The 22891-nt window shown below is 38.4% G+C and overlaps 1 protein-coding gene across 1 annotated transcript; it reads right to left on the reverse strand.

Moving 5' to 3' along the window:
• Positions 1-6457: 6457 nt before the first annotated feature.
• LOC125263956 (GTPase IMAP family member 7-like) lies at positions 6458-7325 on the reverse strand. The gene is made up of 2 exons (XM_048183156.1): positions 7261-7325; positions 6458-7170 (listed from the first exon to the last, which is right to left on the reverse strand). The coding sequence occupies exons 1-2, from the start codon at positions 7262-7264 to the stop codon at positions 6458-6460; spliced, it is 717 nt and encodes a 238-aa protein (XP_048039113.1). The 5' UTR covers positions 7265-7325.
• Between the last annotated feature and the right edge of the window lie 15566 nt (positions 7326-22891).

Genomic DNA, 22891 nt, shown 5'->3' on the forward strand with positions numbered 1-22891 from the left:
ATCTTGCTGCTTAACAAGCCCCGTAGGGCTCACATACATCTGGATGCAGTGAGGGCTCTGCGTTCAAATGAGCGTGAGTTACCACGCCTGGCGTGAGCTCTCCCATTTGAATCGCAGTGTGGGCCCCCCCATCCAGATGCAACGCGAGCTTTCGTGTTTCATTTTTATCATGGGCTCCCCATTCGAATTGCAGTGAGGGCCCTCCCGTTCGAATCGCAGTGTGAGCCCTTCGTTCGGGCGCAGTGGGGGCTCTCCCTTTCCGAATTGCAGTGTGATCCTTCATGTTTTTCGTCATGGAGGCTCTCCCATTCGGATCGCAGTGTGGGCCCTCCTATCCGAACAGTGGACTGGAGGAACTCTGTTGTCGTCCTTTGGCAGTCGTGGACCATCGTGTTCCTATGCGATTCTGGCCCTCGCTTTAGAGGGAGGGGAGCACTGCGTTTGACACTTTCGCAGGCTCCCCCTCTCTGTTGCCGGGGGAGGGGTTATCGCTGTGGATACCGTTCGGCCCGCTTCTCCGGGGACAAGTACCTCCTTCCTCACTCATGACATTATGAGCCCCCTGTTATTCTGACTCAGGGGACTCCATGTCATGAATGCCACGGAGGGACGTATTTCATCTCTTACATGTGTATCCCTCCAGTCCAAACGCTGCTCCCGCAGAAGCAAATTTGAGCGTCACTGCCGCAGCAGTGCTCGCTCACGACCCAGGTCGATAAACGCAGCAGCGAGATACATCAGAGTTCAACCCACTAAAACTCCCCAACAGCTCCTCAGGAGCCATCTACAAACACTTCCTCAATATGGTTACTATCGTCTCTTGTCCCATATCTTCATTGCTCATTTCATACTCTTTTGGGGGGTATTCCATAACGTAAATCAAATCCGTAAGACTACCAGCTTCATTTGCATCTTTTCAGCTTGCTGTCCTAAATGGAACTTGCGCTTTTTGGGGGGTATCCAAGCTCGAGTTGAAGCTGCTTCCTCGAGCCCCTCCACAGCGGACAGCAAGCCAAATACGCTTAACCTTATTAGCTTAAAGATTTTATGAGGAAACGAACTCGTGAAGTGAAGTTCACAACGTAATTTCGGGAGGAGTGAACCCATCTAATCTTTCAATTAGTGAAACTCAAACATAATCTCAAGAGGAGGGAACCCTAATCTTTCAATTACATCCAGAGCATATAAGCAGCTACTCACCCTGCTCTGGCATCAGTTGTTTCGATATCCCTCCACCTCCCAAAGTCCACCACATCATTTAGGCATCTCATCTATCATACTCCTCTTCCAGGCACTAGTAGTCCCTGGGGGGTATATCCAAGCTCGAGTTGAAGCTGCTTCCTCGAGCCCCTCCACAGCGGACAGCAAGCCAAATACGCTTAACCTTATTAGCTTAAAGATTTTATGAGGAAACGAACTCGTGAAATGCCTGTTATTACCCACACTTGTCTGTAAGTACAAAATATTCACCATGTACATACCATTAGTAAGTACAGTAATGTGTCTGTTAGTTACCATATACGGACACTATAAGTAAGCACCTGTTATAACCCAACACTTGTCTATAGGTACAAAGTAGTTACCATGTATGTACCATTGGAAAGTACAGCAGTGTTTCTTATTAGTTCCCATGTACATACATGTCAGGTAAGTACCTTGTGTTACCACTCTTTTACCTGTATGTACAACATTACTATATATGTACCAGGAAAATACACGTACTGTAAAATAAAGTGCTACCAAAATACTAAATAAAATACTAAAAATATTAATTAATAAATTAATTATTGAAATGCATAGTTTGAAATCTTGTTAACAGGAAAATGTTATTTAAATAGTTCTAATTTGTATTGACTTTTAAGGATTGAGTGAGAAATTGAGCTGATTTGTCAGACGAAAACTGCATAGAGCAGATTTCCTTACATTGATACTATTTCTGATCCTTGTCGATTTATCCTTGGTAAGTGAGCTCATAAATCACCATATTTGGTTATGATTTCTGCATTTTTCCAGTCTTTTGTGAGTCAAGTGTTCTTAAATGATGTGATGTATGTTTTTTGTGAAATATGTAAAGAAATTAGTTCATATGTGAATTTATTACCTAAATTAGCTGTTTATTTACTGTTTAGAAGTGTTTATATCCGTTTTCTAACTTTATGAGCGTGATGAGTGTAACATAGCTCACTTTGCTAACCATGCGGCCATGTGCTACGAGCTACAAGCTAATTGAGTGCACATATGTCACACTTAAGACGTTATTCTTTATTATCATTATATTTGTGTTAAGAAATGTGATAAAAGTAAGAAATAAGTGTTGAAATGTGTAATAGTGCATTTTAGAGCATTTATTGTGCTGAAAATGATCATTTGAAATGTTAATACTGTTGAATGGGAATTAAATGTGATAGCAAGGTTGTTTTTTTTTTTGTTGTTGTTGTTTCTTTTTTTCTCCTTCTTCCCTTTTTCTCTCTTGATGTTCCGATCCTTCTGCATCTCTTTGAAATTGAACGAGGAGTTTCTTGGAGTTCTGAGTTGAAACCGTTTCTGCCATCAACGAGGAGTGCTCAACATGGGTGGAAACTGGCGGACCAACCTGGTTTTCTTGAGCTTGGACAACATTTCATTGTTTCTTCGAAGTGGTAGGATCACACGTATTCTGTGAAAAGGAACTATTTTTTTCCCTTTTCCATTTTTTATCTTGGAGTTGCGTATCTGTGTTCTTTTACTGAACACTGAAACAGGACACTGAACTGAGCTAAAATCCTGTTTAATTTGCTTGAGTCATTTCCTTCAAAGACAATTCATTGAAAAGGACTCTGATTCTGTGTCATCTGACATTCTCCTTGAACATTGTCCCATTTGCTGTTATTTTGTTTTTTTATATCTTTTATTTTAAATTGTTCTGAAAAGAAACACAAAGGTTACTGAATTGGTTACCATTTTATATGGGAAAAAAAGAAAAGGTTGTTTAAAGGTATATAGCTAACCAAACCGATTAGAAATTAAACTGAGTAAATTAATAATACTGAAGCTAATTAAAGAATAATAGACTAATTAAATACTTAAAGTACTATAATATAATAAAACATAATATAATCTAATATAACATAACATAATAATAACATTTACATATATTCAAGTATTATATAATCAACTACAGAATTAAATAATACACAAAGAGTCATATGAGTATAAAAGCTTTATTTCAAGAAGTTCAACAAAAGGATTTCTTTTGTGAATTGTATTATTGTTGTTTTTTTTCTGTTTTTTTTTTTTTTTTTTTTTTTACAGTCATTTTGGGGTTTTTCCAGTTGTTGGTTTTTTTCCCCAACAAAACAATTTAATACAAGAAATACAAAAGAAGAAAAAATACTTACCTTTTCAATTATTATTCCTGTCATCATTTCCCTTCTCTTGCTGCAACGCTCAAGAGCGAACGTAGGCTTCTGATCTGGTCCAAACTATTATAAAGTGGTTTATGTATATTGTGGTCATGTGTGCTACACTCAGTTATTACCACAGAAAAAAATGTTCACCTTATGTTCATAGTCAAATAAAGTCAAGTCACCTTTATTTATATAGCGCTTTTTACAATGCAGATTGTGTCAAAGCAGCTTTACATTGATAACTGGAAAATAAGTTGAGCTGTACAGCAGCTCTTAAAGAAAATGGTGTCATTGTCCAGCTTAAATAAGTTCAGAATTGATTCATTCCATTGTAAAAATAATAATTTAATAGTTTAGTTCATTTATAAATAAAGTTGATCAAACTAAACTTTATAAGTTCAAACTACATTAAATTTGTCAAGTTGAACATTCTTAATATTCTACATAAATACAACTTAACTGAGTCAGTGCAAAAATATAACTCAAAAAGTTAAGTTGAGTGATTTTTTTTATTTTGCATCACCAGGTCATTATCCTCACTGCATGGAAAGTGTCATTTTCATCAGTTAATTGCACAGATAATTGTTGAGAACTGCCAATAATTGACATAGAATTGGCTTGGCAGTTAACACACCCACGCTTCCCAAAAGTAAGGATGCAAGACTAATTAACTTGTGTGGCTCTAGATGACACACAAACTAGAGCCCTGCATTTCTGCCCGAGCCCGACTTATTTACGGCCCACGGGCCGGGCTTCGAACCGATTTTCACATCATAGCTCAGAGGCGGGCCGGGCCTCGGGCCTGTTTTAGGCTTCTCCTCTTTTTAATACTTTGGACATCCATTAATTAAAATAAACCATGAGAAGCTGATGATTGTAAAACAAACACATCCATAGATATAGTGCTGTGCTGGCGGAAACATGATGAGACCATAGCTGCGTCTCATTTCTGAGGCTGCGTGCGCGCGTCCTCATGTTTAGTGTAGCAGAGAGTGCGCCTTCAGCGCAGCAGCTGGAAGAGTGAGAAGTGGATTAAAATTAGGGATGTTCATTTCGGTGTGACCCATTAAAAATACCAAAATGTTATTTTCAAGGCTTTAGTTTTATACATGTGCAAATACGGCATATAAAACAACAGAATATGAGTATTCACACATCACGCACCCGCAGCGCTTGAATGGAGAAATCGCGCCGGCGCCTTGCGCACATACACAACATAGCCTATCAGTTCTCACATTTTTAACTTGACATCACAGCCTGTTTATTATCAAAATAAAATACAGTCAATCAAAGTTACACTGCTCAATGTATATATAGGCTAGTCTGTACAATCTGTTAAAAAGCAAGGATGTAGGCCTACTGTTGGAACGCGAGCGAAGTACAAAGCCTATAATTTACATAATAAATAATAGTTTAGCATTCAAATACTTCACGAATATGGAAACATTTAGATTTGTGCCGAATTGGAGAGGTAGGCGACATGTTCTTTTATTTTTCGTTATGGTTCTGTTCTGAATAGGCTACCGTTTATAGGATATGTTGTCTATAGCTATATGTTTATAGTTTGTTTTCTTTTTAAACCGTCTAACCGATAGTATTAATTGGTCAAACTTCTTGGTTAACAGTTAATTAGTCAATTATGAGCATCCCTAATTAAAACTTTCCAATGCGGATGCCGTGCTTTTTCTCTCACGATTCTCTTTCTCTATGAGAGTGTTCTTCTGGCTGTAGCATGTTGTCTCGACCATGTTCAGTGATGAAGCTTTGATTTTGATGCACATCTGTGGTGTAAGGTAAGACAACCTGTAAGTTTGTTTTTAAGCCAGTTTTGTTTTTGTTTTTTTATTTTTCCGCACGCTGTTACGAGCAGCAGAGCAGCCCGCCTCAGTTAGAAAAAACTGACTGTGGTTTACTGTGGTAGTGCTAATAGTCTAAATGTTTAAACTAACATTGTGATATGTTTATATTAGTGTTTTATATCTATGGCTTTTATTGAACAAGTTTTGATTTGAGAGTCTAAATCGATCAAACGTGCTCAACTCACTGTCGGCCGCTGCGGTCGTCACTTTAAAAACATAATCTTTGATTTAATAAACAAAGAAGTGCTCCAAACATTTTTCTAAATGAACTTAATAAAGAAACGAAAAGGATTACAACTACTTTGCAATTAAAAACAAAACTGAACATTTTACTGGCTGCAACAAAGGCTGCGTTATGGAGAGGATTTAAAAAAAAAAAAAAAAAAAAAAAAAACGGGCTCCAGTCGGGCTCAGGCCGAAAATTCTGACAAGCTGACGGACACGGGTCGGGCTAAGGCCTGAGCGTCTCAGGCCAGGGCCGGGCTAGGGCCAAAGATTTGTGGCCCGTGCAGGGCTCTAACACAAACCATTAATTATGCCTACATTATTTATATAAACACTAAACCATCATGGTCAAAATATTTATTTATTTATTTATTTATTTATTTTTGAGTAGGGTAAATATAAATTAAATTAATCCAAGTTCAATCAAATTATTTTATTCATAATAAATGTGCATTTATTGAATTAGCTATATATTGTTATATCTAATGATTATCATATATTAATATGAACTATAATTTTATTAAATAATAGTAAGAGATGGGTTTACTCAAAATGATATTATACTGACCAATAGCAACAAATTTAATCACAATTGTTTGGACTAATTACTTTCTAAATCCCATATAAACCTCATCCATGCAGTTGAAAAAAACAAGGATAGACACAAAACTGTATTTTTAATTATTTTAAATAAACAATATACAATTGCATAAATTATTCTTGAACTGATCAAAGTATGTAAAGGCAGGTGTAAAATGTACATCAAAAACATTTTAACATAAGATGTTACATTTTGATGTTAAATCCACTATTGTTTTATACAGAATTGTTCTATAGTCTATACAATATTTAATACAATTACATCAGAAGTTACTGTAATAATAAAGAGTAATCCCTTTTTTCAAGGGAAAAGTAATAAAATTACAGTAATTTGATTACTTGGTAAATAATTACATCCAACACTGGTCATAATTTACATAGTCAAGCCTATGATATGCTACAAGGTAACTTATCTTTTTCTTTTTGCAGTACTTTTATTTCATTTTGTTTTTCAGCAATAATTTCTTCTTTTTCTTTTATGGTTTTCATTGCATTGTTGAGCTTAGCCTTTAGAAACATGTAGTAGTTGTAGTAGTTTTGACTTTGTTTCATCATGACATCAATCTTCCTCATGAGCTGATCAACTTGTGTGCGGTCTGACTTCTCTCTGTTGTTAAATGCATGGTACCTCTTGTTGCATGCTTTAATAATTTCATTTAGCTCTGGAGTCATGCGAATATACTCTTCAACTGTTCTGTCTTCAAGATCATCTGCCCTTGTGAACAAGACCATCATGTGTCTGAACACATCATCGCCAAAGAGTTCTTGGATCAAACTGATGATGTTTCTCCCCTCTGCAGTGAAGCGCCCAATAGAAATTATGAGAAGAAAAACATGAGGACCTGGAGCTGCAAGAGAGATGCCTTGGATGATCTCATCTATCACTTTATCATTAGACATGTTTTTGTCATATAGGCCAGGAGTGTCCACAACACACACCTCTCTGCCATTTATTATCTGTTTTCCAGATCTGCAGTGTTTATTGATTGATGTAGCTCTTGCTTCTGAAGGGAATACCTTCTCACCAAGAATGGTATTTCCTGTGGCGCTCTTGCCAACTCCTGTTTTACCAACCAAAACAATGCGCAGGTTTCCTTGATCTGTTGACATTTATAACAAACATTTGACACTTAGCATGAAACAGCTTTAGTTTGAAGTCTTGTTATAACTGACAAAGAGTTAAAACTTACTCATTGTGGCGCTGTGGAGCTGTAAATGATTCTCTGCCGAGTTTCTTCTTCAAACACTTCTAAAGATCAGATGGCTTTATTGTGTGGCTGTTGTAGCATTCAGTATATAAAGCTCTGCTGAGCTCCTCCTGTTTTACATAAATAACTAGCAATGCTCAGTCTCTGTTTTCTGATTGGATAGAGAATGCATGCTTCATGCTTCTGAAACAGGAGTAAAAGGAGGTTAACAACAACAGCCCAGCTAGACATTTTTTTGTTTTAAGAATTGGTGGATCCAAAATGGTCAATATTCATATTCATGCATTTTATTCATATTTTATGTTAATCATTTGGCTTATGATTTATCAATATTACTTTTGATTTCATATATTCATGTACTCCTAATCCATATATTAATCCTCATCATATTTTCAAGTATTTACTCTTTATTGTACCCTTTATGGTTATTCTTCTTTTATCTTTAAGAGTAAGTATGCTTGTTATATTCAATTATTCTTAAAGTGTTCCAATGTAACAGGTCATGTCGACACGTAGTTAGATATTGGACGTTTGCCAAGTACTGCAGAAGTGATGTTTTCGGAATTAGTTGCTCATTTGAACTCGTACTTTTGTATCAAAATATGTCCATTTCTATTTCTGCTGACATGCGATCATATAAGATCTGCAAAATTCCCTTAAGGATGTCAAAACAACCCCTATATCTATTTTTGACATCTGACCAGTCTATGACATAATGGATAAATCCATTTGATTCTTATTAGACCAAAACATAAGTTTGAGTGAGATGTAAGTTTTCCTATACTTATGGTATAAAGTGGACTGAGTCTTTGATAGTTTAGCTTTTTCCTTTGCTTTTTCCATGCTCTCTTTGCTTCTCACATCTCTTCTGCATCTTCATCTTATGCTTCTCCTCTTCTATCTCTCATTTCATTCTGCAAATGTCATAATTTTGTTCCTTCTTTCTGTATATTCCGATCTTCATCTATTAGATATAATACTCTGGATTTTACAATACTCTAGATTTTGTTATTTACTATTAATTAATGAATTTGTTTGTCTTTATAATTTTTAATTAATAAATTTGTTATTCCTTATTCAAATTTTATCTCTGATATAATCATTGCTGGACTGCCTGGATCTCATTTTCTCAAGTTTTTGCATCAAGAATGTTCTAAGAACACATTTCTATGTTCTGGGAATATGTTTTCAGCAGCAGGTGGCAAGTTTTATTTTTGTTCCCTGAATATTCTTCTAAAAGGTATGATAACATTCTAAAAATGTTTAGTGATAACATTGTTAGAACATTATCTTTATATATCTTATAAAGTTTTTGGTAACAGTTATAAGTCATTTATGAATTATTAGTTAATGATTAACAAATCATTTACAAAACATGAATATACATTTATAAATGATTGATAAGTGATGTACTAATATTTTATGAATGTTTTATTAATTCAGTTATAAGTAATTTTTAAATTATTTGTTAATTATGAACAAATCATTTATAAAACATGGCTTTACGTTCATAGATGATTAATAAGTGATATGTTAACATTTTATGAATGTTTTATTAATTCAGTTAGAAGACACAAGTTATTAGTTAATGATGAACAAATCATTTACAACACATGACAATATATGTTAATAAATGATTAATAAGTTTTATGATAATTTACAAATGTGTTGTAAGTTATCTTAATCAAATAAATCCAACAGATCATTAGTAGATGGTTTATAAGTTATTAGTTGATACATTATTTAACACTTATAATAACTGAAGTATTTATGACAAAATTCTTTTACTATCATTATCTCAATAAACAATTGTTAATCATGTGTAAGTGTACAACAAATGATTTCAAAACACAAACATGCAGGTATGCTAAAGCACTATTTTTAAGAAGAGTAATTTATTTGTTTTGAAGTGGATAAACATTTATAAATGCCTTACAGTCAGGTGATTCCAGTGGATTATATTAAATCCTTTCACTCATCAGCACAGACTTGTGTTCTGTGTGGAGTGTGTGGGGTCTAGTGATGAAGTCATCTTCTGATCTGGATTTACCTTCCACTGAAGCTCACATCAGGTGCACAGAGTTAAACACTCCATGTGTGTCAGAGAAGACAGCTGTCTATACCCTCACCAGTCAGCACTTACACTGCACTACACACTACACAGTGTTCAACACCTGTTACAGATGATGTGTAAACGCATGAATAAATAATTTACAAAGCTTTCTGCTTCCCCTATTCGTGTAAACTATTCATCACTTATAAATGTGTTATATATCATTTGTAAACCTTTCTTACCTGTTACAAATTATTTGTACATGTATACAAGTCATTTATAACACTTTCTGCATCCCCTATTCGTGTAAACTATTCATCACTTATAAATGTGTTACATATCATTTACAGATCTTTATAAATTATGTACAAACTGCAATTTTTAAATTTACCATTTATTTGCCATATGCAAAGTATACCTTCCAGTTACAGAATATAAAATCTATATGAATCCCGATATTTAAATTATATATTTTTATATAAAAATTATAACATTTTTATGCAAAATATTTTACTATTATATAAATATCTTTGAGCCCATAACTCACCCCTTATACCTAAACATGGCCACTTTTTAGCCACTTCACAAAAATAAAAATGCATTATAGATATATTTACAGTGACTATTATCTTAGCTGATATACTGTTGTATAAAAAGAATAATTTTAAGCTCCCTACTCCACCATATAACCTTCAGCATAACCATTTTGACAATACACATAGTGTAACAGGCAGATAAATGTACATTAGTCACAATAATTTATTTAACATTACAAAAAGCAGTATACAGAACAGACAAAACGACGCTTGTGCTACATTACTAGCGGAATGACAGCAATACATAATTTTGTGTGAGTTACAGAATGAAATTAATCGCTGCAAACTTTCCCCTGATCTGCATGTCCATCCTCCAAAGCGTAGCGCTGAATCTAACTCAACACAGCAACTCAAATTTGGCATGTCGCAACCACTCTATCGTAGTCGCAAATCAAATGTGACAGCCAATACGGAGCGAGGTTTGACGTCACTGCCGCAAACCTGTGTCGTATTGTTAGAAGCGCTAATTTTGAAAGTTATGAAATAGTGGATTGGTATGATTATTAACATAATATAACCATTATACATTATAAGAATCTTTTCCTCACAAGGTGGTATCGTACAACATCTGAAGACTTGAAATAAAATGCATGAAATAATGGACTATGTTTATTATCAGATTATGGTGCGTTTTCATGTTATGGTGAGGAGCTGTTCCATGAAAAACAAAATAAAAATTAAATGATTAAGTGCTGGTTAAACGGTGGCAGAGTGTTAATTTATTTATTTTTTTTTTTAAATAATGTAAAGTTTAAGCTTGTGTAAAGTGATGGAATGAGATGGATCATGTAACAAGAAGATCTGCAAGTGATATGTAACACATTTATAAGTGATGAATAGTTTACACGAATAGGGGATGCAGAAAGTGTTATAAATGACTTTTATAAATATACAAATAATTTGTAACAGGAAAGAAAGATCTACAATGATACGTAACACATTTACAAGTCATGAAGAGTTTACACTTTAGAATAAGGGATTGTTACATACAGAAGGGGACAGAGTGCGTGGTTAGTATTCTGGTGAGGGAATGCGTTGTGATTGGGTGAGAGTAGAGCCTGGCATGTCTGTGACATTACCACCCCCCTTCACAGTCCCCTCCTGAGGACTGTGGACCCAGACGTCATAGTGGTCGGCCTCTGCCACGTGGAGCTGGTCTGTTGGGATGTCTGGCATGGAAGTCATTGAGAAGACTTGGATCGAGAATACCATTCCTGGGGACCCATGACCGCTCTTCGGGACCGTATCCTTCCCAGTCCACCAGATACTCTAGGTGACCACCACGGCGCCGGGAGTCCAAGATGTCTTTCACCAGATACGCCACTCCGTCATCCACGATGAGAGGAAGGGGGGGTTCCTCAGCTTCCCCAGGCTCTGTGGAAGGAATGACAGAGGGATGGTGAGGTTTTAGCAAAGATACATGGAATGTGGGGTGAATTTTGTACTCAGGGGGAAGCTGCAGTTGGTAGGTGATGGGGTTGATCTGACGAGTGATGGTGAAGGGGCCTGCAGGGCAGATGCATCCTGATGTCCTGTGTTGACAGCCAGACCTTCTGTCCTGGTTGGTAATTGGGTGCTTGAGAACGCCGAATGTCTGCTGTCATCCTGCGTCTCCGGAGGGCTTGCTGGAGAAATTGCTTATTGCTTATGAAATTTTGCTTTTGCTTATAAGCTCTTGCTTATGAAATTTATCTGTACTGTACTATAGGCCTACGTGTTGGTAGCCATTAAAGAAAATTTAGTTTCATATATAAAACATAACATAGGACTATTTAAACATAGCCTATATTATATAGGCTATGTTTAAATAGTCTTATGTTATGTTTTAAATTAATTTACTTGATTATGAAAAGTGAACAGCATGAGTACGATGCATCATAAGATGCGCAATATATCGGGAGTCATGGAGTGTGTCAGACATGATTTTGACCACTTCATTAAGTTTTGTTTTGTAGAAAGCCTTTCTTTAAAGTGAATTTCGTTTTGTAAAAATTGTATCTTAATTTTAATCAATGTTTCGATCAACCAATTGCCTGGGTTTAATAAATAAGAAGCAAATATAGCAGACAATATAATCATGGCAGGCGCGGGCGCGATCACTGGCGCGTGAACTGGAGCGCGCCTTACAGGCTAAGTGAACCGAAACTCAGCGTAGCTGTTTGCCTCGCAGACATGAGAAATATATCTATAGAAAGCTTGAAATATCTAAAAACGAAAAGAAATAGGCTACTCTGATTATGTAGCCTAATCCGAATGAAATGTGCATTTTCTCTCTAGGCGTGTCCATTATGCGGAGATGATGAGAGTCAGCAATGTCAACTTCATCTTTGCAGCTGACACTGATTCAGAAAACATTACTTTATTAATAAACAATTAAAATGTCTCCTTACTGTTTTGGTCACATTCATAATTATTACTTTTGCCGGTTCTTTATGGCAAGCTTTATGCATGTGCTTGAGTGCTTTATAGCCTATATTACATAAACGCTCATTATTATTGTTTATTCTCTCCAGTATTTAAGAAATTAAATTAATATAAATGTGAATAGTCAACTAATGGCTTAAATGAATAACTACTAGTCGACTAGAACAACTTATTTCCCATATTTTCGATCCAGCATGTCACAAAGAGTATTCTGGTTTGAGCTCGCGCTCAGCTCGCATGCTCACAGACAGACACACACACACACACACAGAGACACAGAGCATCGAACATTATTATCAGTTTAAAATTATATTTGTGTATGACTAACTGCAGCACAACCCAGAGAAAAAATCTTTGCAGGTCCTATGGCTAAGAGAGAGCCTACTCAGATGAAAACCTCTTCAGTGAGCTCAATTATAGTAACGCGGCATTTTTTTTTTGCCAGTAACGGTAACGGCGTTGTAACGGGAGAAAAAGTAATTCGTTTGATTACTCGTTACTGAAAAAAGTAACGGCGTTAGTAACGTCGTTTATTTATAATGCCGTTATTCCCATCACTGGTGGCCAGTAGGGGTCACAAAAGCTGTCTTCCATTCGTCCCCCTCACGTATTCTGATGAGGTTGTATGCGCTGCTGAGGTCCAACTTGGTGAACACAGTGGAACCACGTAGATGTTCCAGCACAGACGGGATGAGAGGAAGTGGGTACCTCAACTTCTCTGTAATTTTATTCAGAGCTCTGTAGTCTATGCAGGGCGTGGTTATTGAAAAAACAAAAAACTTAAGTCACTGAAATAAAGCCAAAAAATACATATTAAATCTGTGTTCACAAGACTTCTGGGTATTGGAGGTTGTAGACTAGAGTTTTTGCTTCAAAATTATGTAAAAATTATCATTCCTACTCCTTCATATAAAACAATAGAGAGATTTAAATTTTCTAAAACATCTTTGGTCAAGAAACACAGTATGCGTGGAGGCGTGATGACCTGCATAAATAATGAGGCCTTTCAGTCAGATAGGCTGTGAAAAAACCCTCTGTTGATCATGTCTCAAGCTCATCATAATGTAAATCAAACATACAGAAAAAACAGCAATACTGTGAAATATTATTACAATTTAAAATAATGATATTTTATTATTAAAATATAATGCATTTCTATGATACAAAGTGTCTGAACAGTTATGTTACCTCTATGGCATTTCATATAGGCTTTTAGCTTAAAAGCATGCACATTTGGAGAAATATTGATGGATTCTCATGTTTATGTCAATTTTCTATACAGAGGAGTAATATTTATTCATTATTTATTGTCATCACTGTGAACGCTGGATACTGTTTACAATTCATACTTGCAGCCGGAGGGCGCTCTGTGCACTTTTAGTCCACAAATGCCAATGCTAAAGAAGAATAGGCAATCCAGGAAATAACTGAACTAACAGAGGCCAGAGATAGCTAACTATGGCTATTCAAAACACTTTTCAAGACAATAAATACACGATTGAGACGATGTATGCATGTATTGACTGAATTTGCGTCTGAATAGCGCTGGCTCCGTGGGCGTGGCCGCATTAGCGGATAATGAGCTGAATCAAGGACTTCTGACATGGCTCTCTTTTCATACAGATTACATAAACACAGAAGGTTTGTTTTCGATTTGACTTACACGATTTAAAACCTGACATTTCAACATTTCTTTACACACAAGTCTAATTTTTTTGTGATTTGTATTCACTAAGTTACAGTTCATTTTCTGAGAACTATCAGATTGGACTTCGTTCAGAGGGAGACGAGAGATCACGCATCATGTTAGTTTTCTTTATTTTACAAAAAGCACAACATTTTGTTTTTACTCTGAGTGTACACAAATAAAAGAAGATATTCCACAGATTAAAATGGTGTATAGCTCTTAATTGTATGTGCAACATTGACAGAGTATTTTGAGTCTCTTTCACACTGGTTAGAAAAAAAAACGTGGTGATCACGCCGGCGTGACCGCCGACCCGAGGGAGTTAATAAGTAACTATGCAGGAAGTAATGCAGGACAAATCACTGCTTTAAAGGGATCCCCTGTTATTCAGACTTGTATGGCTTAATATAAATTATGTCTCTTACTGAAATATGTAGTAGAAAACCCATGAAAGATTTACGTTATTTAAAAAAATAATACATAATACAAATAGATAATATATTTGGACAATGGGCGGCGCCATTTTGTTTGCGTTCTATGTCGATGACGTCAAATGGTTGCACTCTGTCAGCTACTTACAGTACATTACTCCATGGCTATTTTTACCGCAACACAACTCTGAATATAATATATGATGCCACATTGTGCAGATTTTGGTTGTAATTTTCAGTCAATGAGCCACAAGAGAAGCGATGTAAATCTTTACTGCTTTACTAGCGATTAGAAGACGAGAAAAGAATGGGAAGTTGTGAAGAATGTGGACGAATAAAACTTCCTAAGCTTTGCGTAAATGTAAAGATTTCCTAAGCCAAATGCGTAAATGTAAAGTTCTTGTTATCTTCACTTTAGCCCTGGTGCCTTTGAGGCTTTTAGTAGACCACAGCTGAAAGAGCTTACAGTTGGCGATGGATATAAGTGTATGCTTTAACCAAATGCCGTGCCTGTCGTGGAGACTGGCGAAGGTAAGCCTATAACACATCTCGAGACAAACTTCCTCAAAGCTTGTGTGTGTTGTGATGCACGAGATAGGCCTATCTGTGATCGCATAAAACAGCAGCATATTATCAGCATGTTTATCTGTGTGTATACATTCAGGTGATCAGACGATTTTTACACACCATGCAACAGTAGTTTGAATAGCCACAGAGTCATTGCACGTCTTCACTAATTGCACGTCTCCCTAATTTTGCGCTCTGGCTTAAATTGAAAAGGCTGATTGTGTTTTAAAAAGAACCCCGTGGATATTAAGACGTGTTACTATTACCGTTGCACCAAAACATACAGATGAAAAAATAATCAAAGGCATCAGGGCTAAAGTGGAGAGAACATTACACCTGGTCACTTCATTTCTCCGATTGGATAGCTATGTGATTTATAAAAACTATTACATTTACACTTGGCCACATAAATGTGTCTCTGCAAAATATATCCGATCTTCAATCCTCGTGCTATATGCAGATATCATGGAGTTCACATCACCCGAAACAAATATGAGCTGCATTTTATTGATCATCAGCTAATTTCAAAATCAAGACCGCAATAGAAGAGAGCATGGCAACAGCACTGGTAAGATCATTCAGTCTCATTACTCATCATTGTTTAACCTAACACGCTCTCACACGTTTATTTTTTGTGAGGAGTTAAATGTACATATGTGGTTTCAACAACCAGATGCATTTACCTGTTCAGTTTTGACTGGAATGTGTCCCAGACCACCTCCTGAAGTGGTTTGAGTGATCGGATGTATATCCGTCTTGAGTGCCACATTCTTCACAACTTCCCATTCTTTTCTCGCTTCTTATCGCTAGTAAAGCAGTAAAGACTTACATCGCTTCTCTTGTGGCTCATCGACTGAAAATTACAACCAAAATCTGCACAATGTGGCATCATATATTATATTCAGAGTTGTGTTGCGGTAAAAATAGCCATAGAGTAATGTAAGTAGCTGACAGAGTGCAACCATTTGACGTCATCGACATAGAACGCAAACAAAATAGCGCCGCCCATTGTCCAAATATATTATGGATTTTTTTTAAATAACATAAATCTTTCATGGGTTTTCTACTACATATTTTAGTAAGAGACATAATTTACATTATATTAAGCCATACAAGTCTGAACACCAAGGGATCCCTTTAACACTTCAGCTACTACTATTAAACAATATAGAAACAAGCATCAACAAGTAATCAGTAAGTAATATCAAATTTAGGACTAAGATAGTTCCTTATTAACTAATCAGTAATTATAGAATGAGACTGGCACCATTAAGAACTAATAGGTAACTATAACAAATTATAAAGAATTACTAATTAATTAATAATCACAACATTAAGGTGTCTGAGATGTGAGCAATTATATATTTATTTTACTCTCAACGTGATCATGAAATGCATCATTAATTACTCAAGAGTTACCTAGTCACTATGCAGGAACTACTAGCGATCTGGACCATTATTTTAAAGTGAAAAAACATCTTTTTAACTTTTAAAATATTTGATCCTACACTTGAGTAATTAGTGATGCATTTTATGACTGTATTCAGAGTAAAAATGATGACTGATTGCTTGCGGTTGTCCATCGAATCCGATGATGACGTCCACTTCTGTCTTTTAACGGTGAGTTTTCTGATGGCTGAATAATCCGATCCTGGATCCACAGGTTCTCTTGCAAGTGGGGCATATATACATGCTATTGGTGTTACTGGTATTTATGGGTGTGTTTCTCCTGAGCCTTCGTTGTTGTCTCCTAGCTATCCTTTCCTCCTCTAGTGCTTGGGTCCCATCTAGACACAGCTGCCGCCAGGTGTTACGGTCAGCAGCCATGTTCTCCAAGTCCCCAGGTTTTATTTTGCACCTCTTAAGCACTGTTTTCATTTGATCTTTAAAGCGTTTCTTCTGGCCTCCAGCAGAGCGCTGGCCTAGTTGTAGCTGGCCATATAGCACTCTGCGGGGCAGACGGTTGTAGGGCATTCTTATGACATGCCCCAGCCAGCGCAATTGGTCCTGGGTGATTGTGGCCTCAATACTCTTGCAGCCTGTTCTCCTCAAGATCTCAGTGTGAGGCACTCTGTCACACCAAGTGATTCCCAGGATGCGTTGGAGGCAGCAGATGTAGAAGTGTTCCAGGGACTTGATATGGCGGCTGTAAGTAACCCATGCTTCACAGCTATAGAGGAGGGTGGTGATGCAGACTGCTTGGTAGACGCATATTTTTGTGTTGAGATGAAGGTTCTTGTTCTGAAAAACCCGCCGCCGGAGTCTCCCAAAGGCAGCTGATGCTTGTTTGATTCTGTTCTGGACCTCATTGTCAATGCTATTGTTTTCAGAGATAATACTCCCCAGGTATTTGAATGAAGGCAAAATTGATAGTTTTTCATCTACAGCATAAAAGATGGGTGGTGCGGGTGGGATGTTGGCACTCCACTGGCAGATTACCACTGTTTTGGCGGTATTGATGGTCAGCCCCATCCTGCTGTATGCCCTCACTGCTGCATCTAGGACAGACTGGAGGCCTTGTGGAGAGTGAGATACGAGAGCACAGTCATCTGCATATTGCAGCTCAAGTATCCTCACTCTGTGCAGTTTGGTGGTTGATTGCAATCTCCTGATATTAAAGAGGTTACCATCCAGCCTGTACACTACTGTCACTCCACTGTTGTCTTAAATTTCCTTGTGGAGAAGCTGGGTGACACAAATGAGGAAGATGTTAAAAAGCACTAGTGCCAGTACACATCCCTGCCTTACCCCTGTGCGCACAGGGAAAGGGCTAGACTGTTGCCCTCCTATTGTCACCCTAGCAGTCATTCCATCATGAAACTGACGGAGGATGTTGACAAACTTAGTGGGGCATCCAAACCGGAGGAGGACTTCCCATAAGAGCTCTCTCTGCACAGTGTCGAAGGCTTTGGAGAGGTCGACAAAAGCCATAAACAGGTCTTTATGTTGCTCCCTGCACTTTTCCTGAAGTTGCTGGGTTGTAAAGACCATGTCGACTGTGCTCCTGTTCTTTCTAAACCCACACTGTGACTCGGGTAGCATAAACTCTGTGATGTTATTAATCAGTCTTTGTAACATCACCTTGGCCAGGACCTTGCCTGCCACAGCAAGAAGTGATATGCCCCTATGGTTGTCACAAATGGCCCTATCCCCTTTGTTCTTATATATGGTGACAATACTAGCATCTCTCCATTGTTGTGGGATGCTTTCATCAGCCCAGGCCTTGGTGATGTAATGATGTAGTGTTCTTGTGCAGAGATACCCTCCCTGTTTTAGCAGTTCTGCAGGAATATTGTCAGAGCCAGGAGACTTGTTGCACTTCAGGGAGCGGACAGCTGACAGAACCTCCAGGAAGGTTGGAGGTTGGCTAAGGTTGTCAATAGGGGGAAATTCCGGTAATTCATTCAAGATGGTATAGTCTGCATCCGAGTCCTGATTTAGTAAGGTGTTAAAATGTTCAGCCCACCTCTCCAGGATGCTATTCTGGTCTTTCAGGACTTTGAGCCCATCTGCTGTTTTCAGGGGAGTGATGCGGTGACTTATTGGGCCGGAAATAGATTTGACTGCATTATAAAAGTTGTGCATGTCATTTCTATCAGCGAATGACTGAATTTCATAAGCCTTCTCCATCCACCACTTATTCTGTAGGGTCCGCAGAGTTCTCTGGACTTCCCGAAGAGCTTTTTGCCAATGCTGTTTGGCGGTGCTAGATAAGGGTTTTCTTAGAGTTTCCTGATGTGCTTTGTGCATGTTGCTTAGTAAGTTATGGATGGACTCTGAGTTGTTGTCAAACCAGTCTTGATGGTTTTTGCTCTTATAGCCGATTGTTTGGGCTGCTGCTTCATGAAGGGCTGTAGTAATAGAGGTCCACTGCTGTTCTGTGGCATTACCATCCCTCAGGAGGGGTTCTAGCTCCCCTAGTTTCTCAGCCAGGGAGCGACGAAACTCATTCCTTGCAGTGGTACCTTCCAGGCGGACACAGTCTAGTCGCCTCCTACTGGATCCACGTTTTCGCATGGGGGGCGCACTTTCATGAGGACCTTGGTCATGATCATGCGATGATCTGTCCAGCATTCCGGACCTCTCATGGCCCGGGTTATGAGAACGTCTCTGAGGTCACAACGTCTCACGATGACATAATCAATCAGGTGCCAATGTTTGGAACGTGGGTGCATCCATGATGTTTTGTCTTTGGTCCTTTGCTGGAAGATGGTGTTGGTTATGTTCAGGTTGTGCTCAGAGCAGAGGGTAAGTAACCTCATGCCATTTGAGTTGGCCTGACCAATCCCATGCCTGCCAAGTACTCCTTTCCATATCCCACTGTTCTGCCCAACACGAGCATTGAAGTCCCCAAGCAGGAGGATCTTGTCATTCTTGGGGATCTGGTGGAGAGCCTCATCCAGTGTTTGGTAGAAAGAGTCTTTAGACTCACTGTCAGATGGTAGAGTTGGAGCATACACACTTAGAAGTGTGGCATAGCGGTTCTTCACCAGTGGGATACGGAGGGTCATCAGTCTTTCACTGATGCCCACGGGAGTTTCAGTGAGTCTTGGCAGTAGTGTGGTCTTAATTGCCAGTCCCACACCATGTTGTCAGATGTTGTCCACCTGTGGGATAGCCTTTCCAGTAGAAGGTGTAGCCCATACCCTCCTCTGTTAGAGACCCCTCATCAAGGAGCCTGGTTTCACTCAGGGCAGCAATGTCGATATCATAGCGGCGCAGCATGTCTGCAACCAGGGCTGTTCTTCTATGGGGTCTTTCAGACCTACCATAGGAGTCCTGGAGAGTTCTTATGTTCCATGTTGCCAGTTTAAGGTTGTAGGATTTATTTCTTCTGTTTCAACCGCAGAAATGGAATGACCCGACAGGCGCGGTATCCTGTCCAGGTATGAGTTGAGAGGGCATTTTTTAGGCCACCTTTTCTAGACCCTTCCTCAACTTGAGGTGAGCAGTGCGGTCCCTAAATAGGGCTGCTCAGTCGCATAGGGGTCTGCCGAGAACAGCTGCCACTCAACCCCAGCTGTTAGCGACCAATACCCTGTGCCGCTGACGTGCAGGGCCCTGACTAAGAGCTCCCAGCCTATTCAAACCTGCCCCCGTCGTCAGACACCCCATCGCCGCCAGACTTCAGCCAGATGTAGATCCAGGTAATATTCACCATGGTCAGAGGTGGAAACCTGCGCTTGTAATTTTAAAGTGCTTTAGGGGGTGCGCTCACTCCAGTAGCACTATCTTCACCATGATGAGGTAGGTCTGGTGGCGTGGGTAAGCCCAGGATGACCAGCTCCCCATCCTGGCTGCAGGAGGCTGCCAGGACCTAGCTCTGTTTAGGCCCGCCTATTGCGCACCGCCAATGCATTGCTTTTCTGTTGGGGTGTGCTCCCTTAGCCTTGCCTCGAGAGGCTAACCCACAAGGCAGTGGGGCTATTTATCCATAGCTGGGGCAGTGGTTGACGGGCGTCAGGGCATATCCACCATATGGTGGGCCTGCACACCACATCTCTGGGGCCCACTGCTGACTGATTACATCTCAGACACATGATAATGTTCTTTACAATTTGTGAGTTAGTTAATAGTTATTAATAATGCTAATCTCATTAGGTAATTATTGATTAGCTAATAAGGAACTATCTACTAAATTTGATATTACTTACTGATTAGTTAAGCTTGTTTCTATTTTAGTTAATAGTAGTAGTGTCAAAGACAGCACCCTATCATCACGCTACTTAAGCTCACCACTCACCTTGGTTTGTTGTCCGGTCTCGTTTGCATTAGGAATCTCTTCATGCTTACCTCAAGGACTCCTTTGATACTCATCGTCTCCACTCCAGTGTGTTCCCTGTTTCCTCCTGTGGTTTTCGTCTCTGTGTGTTTCTCCTATTATCGTCATTCCTCCATTCAGCTCTCCAGTACACTACCATCCACGATCCTCATCCCTGCAAAACAAAGGACAGTAACAGCATTCCCATTATCACCATTTCAAAGTCCATATCTGCTATTTACCTGCATCACTATCTGTAACTGCTGTTTGTCCAATAAACTCCACCTACTTGTATTCCGTTGTCGCCGACCTTTCTGTCTGTAACAAGTAGCTGAAATGTTAATGTAGTACTACTCATTAGTCCTGCATTGCTTCCTACATAGTTACTTATTAATGACAGACCATTATTCTAAAGTGTTACCAAAAGTTCTACTTGAGATAAACAGAGGTTCAGATGTTGATGTTTGTTTGAAAAAATAATAGTTTGGTGTTATGTCACCATTATGGTAAGTGGTGTTTGCTTTAGTTGGGTGCATGAAACAAAATTCATCCATAGCTCCCAGAATGTATTGCAGCATGAAGCATGTCACCATTGTGATTGTATTCTTAATATCTGTAGCTGCATCTAATTTCGGAGGCTGTGTCTGTGAGGTGTAAAATACTGTAATTTCTGTCTAACAAGTATACAATGTACACTAAAATTCTGCAGATTATCTGATTAATTATCTGATCCACTGCTGGATCTCATGCTGTAAAAACAACTTACTACAATCAATAATATGATATTAATAACATAGATTAGACTCTGGATCAGACACTACTTGATGATTATATCTTTATCATAAACAAGTAGTCAGCATTTTGTAATCACATAACAAACACGGCTACATTCTGCCTATTTCAGTTCTCATTTCTCAACTACTCAGTACTGGTGCTGTTCCTCTAGAATTAAAAACTGCAGCTGTCACACCTGTCTTAAAAAACCTGGTCTTGATCTTTCTGACATAGAAGATTCAAGATTGGTCTGTAATTGACCATTTCTTTCTAAGCTGCTTGAAAAAGTTGTTGCTGCTCAGCTTCAATGGTATTTGTCATCTCACCTTTATGAATGGTTCCAATCCAGCTTTCGCACTCACCACAGCACTGAGATAGCACTTCTCAAGGTTGTCAATGATCTCCTTATGGCCACTGACTCATTTTTGGCATTTTAATTCTGTTAGACCTTTCCTCTGCTTTTGACACAGTTTCTCATTGTATTCTCATTTCATGACTCTCTGCTCTTGGTATTTCTGGTACTACTCTATCCTGGTTCATTTCTTACCTGTCTGAACATCAGCATTACATCCCTATTCGCAAAGCCAAGTCTAATACTGCCCCTGTTTCTCACGGTGCTCCCCAGGGTTCTGTTTTTGGGCCTTTACTGTTCATCATCTACATGCTCCCATTAAGTAACATTATCCGTCATCATGGTTTCAACTTCCACTGCTATGCAGACGACTCCCAACTCTATATAAATTTTCAACACAATTCTCCTTTTCTCATCAACTCCATATTTGCTTGTATTAATAATATAAATGTTTGGATGACCAGTAAATTTATCAAACTCAACACAGATAAAATAGATCTACTAATTGTTGGTTCACCGAAATCTGTATCTCGTTTCTGTCTTGACAGTGTTAACATTGCAGGAGTCTTGGATCAACCTTCCACCTCCATTAAAAACCTAGGTATAATCTTTGACTCATCACATCTCTTCACTCACTAAGTCTGCCTTCTTTCACCTCCTAATATTGCACGTTTACGTCCCTTCTTACATACCAATGATGTTGAGACACTGGTACACGCCTTCATTACTTCCCGACTCGACTATTGTAACAATCTCTTCTATGGTTTACCAAACACAACAATTAATAAACTCCAATATATTCAAAATTCTGCAGCTAGGGTTCTCACTTATTCAAATAAATCTTCTCACATTACTCCCATTCTACACAGACTCCATTAGCTACCTGTTCATTTTCGAATTCAATATAAAATACTCCTCATCACATTCAACTTCATGGTCTTGCCCCCCAGTGACCGCTTCCTGCTTCG

This window comes from Megalobrama amblycephala, linkage group LG3, assembly GCF_018812025.1.
Source record: "Megalobrama amblycephala isolate DHTTF-2021 linkage group LG3, ASM1881202v1, whole genome shotgun sequence".
In the NCBI taxonomy this organism is placed as follows: Eukaryota; Metazoa; Chordata; class Actinopteri; order Cypriniformes; family Xenocyprididae; genus Megalobrama; species Megalobrama amblycephala.